A 9,119-nucleotide genomic window follows, 5' to 3' on the forward strand; every position below is an offset into this window, starting at 1 on the left:
ATCTTAGTTATTATTATTTTTTCCTCTTTGTGGGCAGAATAAAATTGCTGGACTGGGATGTAATGTCCAATTGTATCCCAACAGGCCCTTTCATAAGAGCTTGGCTATCAAAAATCTTCCAATTTCTGAGCACCCCCAAGGAGTCCCAAGAGTCTTGGGATTATCATGGATAAAATAATATCTAATAAAGAAATATATGAACAAGCATTCCTCTAGTGGAGATCAAGTGATGTCCTGCTTTGCAGAGAACTATCTTACTCTGAAAGGACAGTCCTCTGTTTCAAGGTATCCTACTTTTAAAAGGCTGCCCAATCCAAGCTTAGTTTAAAAACAAACTCTATTAGAAAGGAGAGATCAGAGGATTTAAAGTCACACCACAGTGCACAACACATAGATAGTAGAGCAAGCAGGTTCACACTCATAAACTGATCTGACTTTCCCACCATTTTTTAAATTAGTTGTATTTCTCTTTGAATTGCAGTACCTATGTCTTCATTTGCACATTTATACATATATGAACATGTCCAAATGTGCACTATTTCTCTCTGTATATGTGTGTGTGTGTGTGTGTGTGTATGCTACACTTCCTCTTTTTTGGCAACAGTGTAAAGAACCATCTAAGAGCCATCTGATTTCCTTGTTACCATTTCTTCCCTTTCCATTCAGTTGTGTCTAGAGTCGCTACAGTTTTCTTGGCAAAGTTTTGAAAAGTGGCTTGCCATTTCCTCCTTCCTGGGGCTGAGAGAAAGTGACTGGCCGAAGATCATTCAGCTAGCTTTGTGCCTAAAGTGGGACTAGAATTCACCATCTCCCAATTTCTAGTCTGATGCCTTACTGCTACACCAAACTGGCTCTTTACTATTTCTAAAATAATTTTAAGAACGTCAGCTGTTTATCCATTTGCAATGTAGTTTGCACTGGTTGGTTAATCTGTATTTTTAATTTTTCATAATTGTATTATTCCTTTTTTAAATGTCAATTTGTTCTAAGTGTTCCATGAAAGAAACAGCAGAATATAATGCTATTTAATATAATTAATAATTTAATTGAAATATCTGATTTAATTTTAATATCAGTGTCTTGAAATTGTCCTTGCCAGTTCATTTTATCTTTTTTGCCAAAGAAATGGAAAGAAAATACCATTGCTTTATGGTTTAAGTTTCATAATAATAAAAATTATTCAGTTTGTATCTGCAGTTTTATTTACTCTAAATATGGAGAGTAAAGGAATCGTGCAGAACTTCAACCTTTCAGAAAACATGCTATTATGTCATTAGAATACAAAACTTCTAAAAGCCCTGGGAAATAAATTATTATCAAAATCCTATTCAAAAATTCTATTAAACTGATAAGTGGATAGTTTTTTTAAGCTATGCAGTAGGGTTTTTTAAATGTATAAATTAAAGCAGCTTATAAATAGTACCTTCAGTAAGAGTTTGGAGGAACCCACACTGGGAAGCTTCTAGTAAGATAATATATTGTTTATAAGAAATGTTCTAGTAGTAACACCTGAACAATCAACACTCTGCAGAATTTGATTTCCTACACATATGAATAAGATGGAATGAAGGTTGCATCGAAACTTTCGTGTAAATCCGTACATGGTCCCAGTGATTTTGGTCATAATAAGAAAATAGTTACTTAGCAACAGAGTCAAACTTATCCCTTTTAATAAAATGTGTTAGCCTTAAAACGTGCTACCAGAATCCTAATTTTAGCTATCTCCTTTTGAAGCTTGTCCTACTTTACCTAGTTTTCACCATTTTTTTTTCTTGGATTTCATCACATTCCATCCCATTTGCTGTAATCATCAGGAATCAATCCAATTTTATATGTCCCATTCCAGGACTTTAGTTTTATGATTATAATCCTTTCCCAGTTGTCTGCCAGTGGCATTCTAAAATGGCTTTTATAAAATGCCTACTTATAGTTAGTCCTTGACTTAACAATCATCGTTTATTGACTGTTTGAAGGTAGGTCAGTGGTGAAAAAAGTGACTTGCAATCAATCCTTGTGCTTATGAATCTCACAGTCCCCCTATGGTCATATAATCAAATGGGTGCTTGGCAACTGGCATGTATTTCCAATGATTACAGCATCCCAGGGTCCCATGATCACCATTTGTAACCTTCCTAGCTGGCTTCCAACAAGTGAATTCAATGAGGGAAGCCAGATTTGCTTAACAATGGCATGATTCACTTAACAACCCTAGAGATTCACTTAACCACCATGGCAAAAAAGGTCAAAAAAATGGGCATGACTCACTTAACAACATTTTGCTTGGCAATGGAAGTTCTAGTCCAGGGGTAGGCAACCTCGGCTCTTTTATGACTCGTGGACTTCATCTCCCAGAATTCCTGAGCCAGCCATGCTGAGGGGAAAGGGAGAGGTTTCCAAGCTGAGCCATACTGGCTCAGGAATTCTGGGAGTTGAAGTCCACGAGTCATAAAAGAGCCGAGGTTGCCTACCCCTGTTCTTGTCCCAATTGTAGTCATAAGTCAAGGACTACCTATGTTCTCCAGGACTATCCTAGACATCTTCCTGACTGATTGACTTCTAACTTGGTGCACTCCAAATTAGTCAGACCTATAACTCCCAGCTCTGAATTCTGAAGATTGTATTTCCAGCAGTGGGTCAAAAAAGGCTAATTTTAATTGTAAATCTGTAGCCAAATATTTTATTTTTCCAGCTCTCCATTGTTGTTGGGAGCCAGTTTGGTGCAATGTTTAAGGCATCAAACTAGAAACTAAGAGGCCATGAGTTCTAGTCTTTCCCTAAACACAAAGCCAGCTGGTTGACCTTGGGCCAGTCATTTTCTCTCAGCCCTAGGAAGAAGGGAATGGCACACCATTTCTGAAATCACTTCTGAAAACTGTAGGGACTTGTCACCCGGGAGTCAGGACTAGGTCAATAATAAATAAATAAAATTGTATGAGGAAAAGGCTGCCGTTATCAACGCGGAACCATTTTTTGCATTTGCCCCTCAGAGTTGTGAGTGACAGAACATCTAGAGGATTCTGAAATATAAAATGGTAACCCTAATAAGTTCCACACTTGCTGCTATCATTGAAAATGTCAATAGCAAAGAAAGAATGAAAAAAAATAATAAAACAAAGCTAAAATGAAAGTGACTTGTAGACAAAAATGATGATAAAAATCAATCTAGAAAACTAAAATAATTAACTAAAAGGAAAAAAAAGGTTTGCTCTCCCCGTATGTCATAATTAAGAAATACATTATCTTACCTTGTCACAAAAAACTTTGATTTGGCAGAAGGCCCGATGAATGGGTTTATTGCTGCGATTATTGTAACTGTATGTGTCAATCTGAATCATCAAAGGAAGACCCTTGACTCCTTTTTGAGAAGAGAAGTCTGTACTTAAGCAGTTCACTGTGATGAAAATCTGATAGGGTTGAAAAATAGAGGTTTACATAGATATACTTTTCCACAAAGAAAGACCTGCAAGCTCTATTTAAAATTTAAAGTTCCATTTTGAGTTCCCCTTGAGAAATTTTCTTCTGTATAAACAGACATCAGTGTAAAGCAACTTACACTGATGTCTGTTTATACGGAAGAAAATTTACAGTTCTTTCAATAAATGAAACTAATCTAGCAAAGAGTGCATTGTTTGTTCAGCTCAGTTAATATAACTGTTAAATAAGTGCATTGTTGAAATCAATAAAATTACAGTAGTGGAAGTCTCAGACACAGAAATCAACATATGAAATGCTTCTCCTATGCCCTTCACAATAGTTTCTTGAAACTCATTGTTCCCCAAGATGAACAAAACTGCAAAAATAGTCACCATCATTGACCTGTAGCCTGCTGCCCTACAAAATTGTCAACCTAAATGAGGTTTTAAAACCAACTGAATAAACAATATTCATTCTCTTGCAGGGCTTGAATAGTAATTAGAGGTTTCAGACCAGCTTGAGCTGCTTGGTGTCATAGGTTTTATTATTACAAGATTTGGAATTGTTCAGTATTGCATTAGAAAATATAAATATATTTCTGTGGACATTTCTATGTTATTTTATTAAATATTGTCTACTAATACCCCATTAATAATGAACCCAGGACAGCAGTTTGCAATCTCCTCTGTGACACAGGCAAATATACCTTTAGAATAATATATTGGCAGCCAATTTCTAAAAGGAGAGTAGAATCATTGCCAAAACTAAATACAAATCTAAATTATATTTAAATATAATAAATATATACTCTCATATATATTTATACCTTTCCCCTTCTAGCACATTAAACACTGCAAACTCTGATGCTGACCTATGACATGTTCTAAAATTTAATAACAAAACAAGTCATGCATAACATTCCTCTTATCAATAATCTTAAAACCAAACATTCTTATGACAACAGGAAACAGCAGAAGAATCCTTAAGAGTAAAAGATTGGTTTTACAAATTTTAATAAATGTTGCTAAGAGCTCCATGACATGATGTGAGTCCTCAAGATTATTCCAGAATCGGACTGTTGCGAAAAAGACTCTGGCTGATAATCTAATCTTGGGAAATGATGATTCTCTAAGAATATTGACTTTCGCTATTACTTCTGTAATGAGTTCCTCAGAGGGAAAAGGTTATATGTTTCTGTAGGATGCATCTTTGCGTGAAAAATGACTTCAGGTCTAATCTTGACATCTTTAGGTAGGACTGAGAAATCAACAAAGCCATGGACCAATTCCATATACTAAGGGAATTCCAGACAAAATATACTTGTTAAATATAATAAAGAACCCATCTTAAAACTATTGTATATTTAGCTAAGTATTCATTGTAGTCAATAAATAAGATTGGCTGATAAACTACTCTGGGTTTGAACTCATTATTTACAATGGAGCACACTTTATGAACCAAGTCACCCATGGCTTAGTGAACATATTATTAAACAAACCCTGGCTTAATCCTGGGGACAATTTATAGCCCTAGTAAAATATGTAGTCTACAATCCTTTCTTTGTGGCTTCCAGAAGCTTCCTCTGACTAAACTGCAAAAGCATTTGAAGGCAAGACATTCATAAAAATTAAGGTAGACTTAACATAATTTAAAAAGCAAATAATTTCCCACCAAATATCTAGAAAAAATCCAGATCCTACCCTTAATGCAATGTTGTCTTTTGATTTGCGACTATAGGTACATACTCCATCAAATACATCTCAATTTCGGATTACTTTATAGATATATCAATGTAAATTTTCTTGGCAAAAATACCAAAGACATTTTCTATTTCCTTCTTCTGGAATATTTTTCAATTTTCCAACAGGCCTATTAAAACATTAATCAAGTATGACCCTTACATTTTGAGATCAATCATGATTGACTAAATGCTGGGACCTGTTCAGACACTACTCCCATTAGTCTCTCCAGAAATGTTAAACACAGCTCTGGGCTATCAAAGGTTATCCATCACTGGCTTATTGTGGTGCATTGGGCAGCTTTCGGTTTTCCATGGAGTTTAATCCTGATACCTTTTATCAGTTCAAGTATTGATAATGCTGAGACAATACAATCAACTTATGCAATATTCTCACTGTTGTTGAATTCATTCAGAAAGAAAAGACGAAAGGAAAAGGGAGTTTGGTTAATAGACTACAGGGCGAAAAAGCTTTGCACAGAGAATTTAGCACAATCATCTGATCACCAAGTAGATAGTACTGCCCAGTAATTTAGGGTGAAGTCAGCTCAGCTTGTTTACTTGACTGAACTAAAAGCACAGCGGCATTTCTATTCTTGATGGTTATCGCAGGACTATGCTTACGAACTACACGGTTGAACTTTAACTGCTATGAAAGTTGCTGGGACAAACATGACAGATTCAGATTAAGCAACGAGCAGCACTCCCTGTCTTAATATAAACTCCTTCAGGCACTTTCAGCCCACAGAATTTAGAAAATACATGAAAGGGGGCAGCAGTGTTGTTCTGTTGCCCCCATCCTTGATGTCTTCCCCAGCAGTATTGATAACTGTTGATAAGTTTCATTATTGCATCTCTGACAATGGATGCAATGCAGAACAATATTCTCTTTGTTAGCAGAAATTTAGCCACTGGATTCTCTAATCAAGAACACTTCCAGAAAATATGACGTAACATGTTTTTGAAGTTCAGGTTTCCCCCCAGTATTTTCAAAGTATCTTGAAGTGTGGGGCAGGGACAAGAGGAAATATGACTCCAGTTTCCACCTTTAATTGGACTCGAAAGTTAAAAAAATGTAAGTTTTATTGCCTTTCTATCATCAAATCTAGCTTAGAGGCATCACCATGTCTATACATCACAAAATGGATTTGTTCTAACAAGTGCCTTGTTGATTAACAGAGGGATAGAATCAAGATCACATGAAGTGTTAATACCACTTTATAATGCCTTGGTAAGGCCACACTTAGAATACTGCATCCAGTTTTGGTCACCACAATGTAAAAAGGATGTTAAGACTCTAGAAAGAGTGCAGAGAAGAGCAACAAAGATGATTAGGGAACTGGAGGCTAAAACATATAAAGAATGATTGCTGGAATTTGGTATGTCTAGTTTAATGAAGAGAAGGACTAGGAGTGACATGATAGCAGTGTTCCAATATCTCAGGGGTTGCCACAAAGAAGAGGGAGTCAAGCTATTCTCCAAAGCATCTGAAGACAGGAAAAGAAGCAATGGATGGAAACTAATCAAAGAGAGAAGCAACCTAGAACTAAGGAGAAATTTCATGACAGTTAGAACAATTAATCAGTGGAACAACCTGCCTCCAGAAGTTGTGAATCTCCAACATTGGAAGATTTTAAGAAGAGATTGGACAACCATTTGTCTGAAATGTTATAGGGTTTCTTGCCTGAGCAGGGGGTTGGACTAGAACAGGGCTTTTCAACCTTTTCACAGACTGTACCACTTTTAGGACATGACAATATTCGAGTACCACCAGTGCTTAGCAAGGTGTCAAAAACCTGATGACTAAAAGAAAGGGGGGGATTTTGGGCTTTACTGGTTAGATTCATTTGTTGTTATAGAAATAGCTAGTTTATAATATTATGGAAAAGTAAAAAGTTGAGGTTCAATGTTAATGCTTCCTTTTACTGCAACAGAGGAAGCCAGAAGTCAATGCCTTTTCTTTTCTTTTTCCCTTCTCCCCCTCACTTTTCCCTTTTTCTCCCACCCTTTGCTTGCAAATGTCCCCCTCTCACCCTTTGCTCACAAAAGCCCCTCACTCTCTCACTCACTCACTCTTTGCTTGCAAAAGCCCCTCACTCACTTTTTCACTCACATGTTGCTCACAAAAGCCCCCCTCACTCTCACCCTTTGCTCGCAAAAGCTCCCCTCACTCACACTTTGCTCACAAAAGCCACTCACTCACTCACTCACTCACTCACTCATTCTTTGCTCGCAAAAGCCTCTTGCTCTCTCACTCATTCACACTTTGCTCACAAAGGCCACTTGCTCGCTCTCTCCTCACCGCTTTGCTAACAAAAGCCTCTTCTCTTCTCTCTTTCTCCATGTGTTTTTTTTCCTCTCCCTCTCCCGCCAAAACCTGTTCCTTTTATAGCTTCTCCTCTCTCCGCCCTCCTCCTTCTTTTCTCTTTTCTCTCCAATCAGCATGTAGCCATGTGTGCAGATCCTGGGACTTCTGCCGAGCCCTACAGCTCCAGCTGATCTCCTCCAGGCCTGTGCGGTGCTGCTTTAGCTTGTTCCCTCCCCTGCTACACTTGGCTAGGGGTCACGTACCACCTGCCAGCTGCTAAAGTACCTCCGGAGGTACGTGTACCACCGGTTGAAAAGCCCTGGACTAGAAGACTTCCAAGGTCCCTTCCAACTCTGCTATTCTCTTATTCTGATTCCTAATATTAAAAGAGTATAGTGCAAAACTGATTTACACAAGACCTTTGGAGGCTATAAGCTGAGAAGACTGAATTAAAGAAATAAATTCAGTTGTAGTAAATTTTATTGACAGAGATGTACAGAAGAAGAGGGATGATGCAATGAATGTTACATAGATTATCATTTAGAAAGATAGTATATTCCTCTTCTGACACCACATACAGTATATCAGGTCTCCTTAACAATCAAAAGAGGCATGCTCACAATGTGTGTCTGTAATATCAGTATTAATGTCAGGTTCTTCCTTATAGCACACAGAGTAAAGTGAAATAGAAAAAAGCAGTTGGAAAGGCAAAATGCTCATGTTCAGTACACCATCCAATTGCCCTTCTTTTGAACCCACACTGGAAAGATTTATATTTAATTAAGGAAAGGCAATTTGCAAGCATGTGAAATCAACATTATTAAATTCCCTTAGTCTGTTTTAAATTTTTGTTTGGCTTTGTGGTTTGGATGACAACTGCAGTGGCAGTTGTTTCTGAAAGATGAACGACCCATCATCAATTATCTGGACAATAAATAATCTTTCAGCAACACCCTGGTATCATTTGCTTTCCTAGGGGTCTTTTTTACTCCAGCAACAAGGAGTTCAAGAGGAAAGAGCAGATTTACGGTGCCATAATATGGATGCTATGGAAGGAGAGAAGTTTGAAGGAAAAGCAATAGAGATCACAAAAACATATTATCTTGCTAAACAAGTACACCAGAACAGAGTAAAATATTGCACATACTGCCTTGAGATCATGAGTAAAGATAGAGTAAAGGAAGAATAAAGCTCACAAACATGACTCTTGAATTATCATGTACCTTATCACAAATGCTACAATCAGTTACAGGTAATCCTAAACCATTCATTTAGCGACCATTGAAAGTTATGATGGCACTGAAAAATGAGACTTACAACTGGTCCTCACACTTAACAACTGTCACAATATCTCTGAAGTCACATCATCAGAATTTGGGTACTTGGCAACCAGTATGTCTTTATGCAGCAACCCAGGGTGATTTCATTGCCATTTGTAATTTTCCCAGCCAGTTTCTAATAAGATGAGTCAATAGGGGAAGCTGTATTTGCTCAAGACCATGTGATTCGCTTACTGAAAATTGGTAAAAAAGGATGTAAAATCAGCACAGACATGTGATGACTCGCTTAAGGACAGCAGCATTTAGTGATGGAAATTCTGGTCCCAATTGTGGTCATTAAGTTGAGAACAACCTGCTTGTGCAAACATTTTTGGTATGG

The 9,119-nt window shown here is 37.2% G+C and overlaps 1 protein-coding gene across 1 annotated transcript in view; it reads right to left on the bottom strand.

The window, feature by feature from the left end:
• Window positions 1-9,119, bottom strand: part of GRHL2 (grainyhead like transcription factor 2) — a 73,825-nt gene that overhangs the window by 25,551 nt on the left and 39,155 nt on the right. Inside the window, exon 9 of the mRNA XM_015831868.1 lies at window positions 3,246-3,404. Coding sequence (XP_015687354.1) covers window positions 3,246-3,404 — 159 coding nt within the window. The remainder of the gene's footprint in view (window positions 1-3,245; window positions 3,405-9,119) is intronic.

This window comes from Protobothrops mucrosquamatus, unplaced genomic scaffold (assembly GCF_001527695.2).
Source record: "Protobothrops mucrosquamatus isolate PMUCROS unplaced genomic scaffold, P.Mucros_1.0 scaffold_283, whole genome shotgun sequence".
In the NCBI taxonomy this organism is placed as follows: domain Eukaryota; kingdom Metazoa; phylum Chordata; class Lepidosauria; order Squamata; family Viperidae; genus Protobothrops; species Protobothrops mucrosquamatus.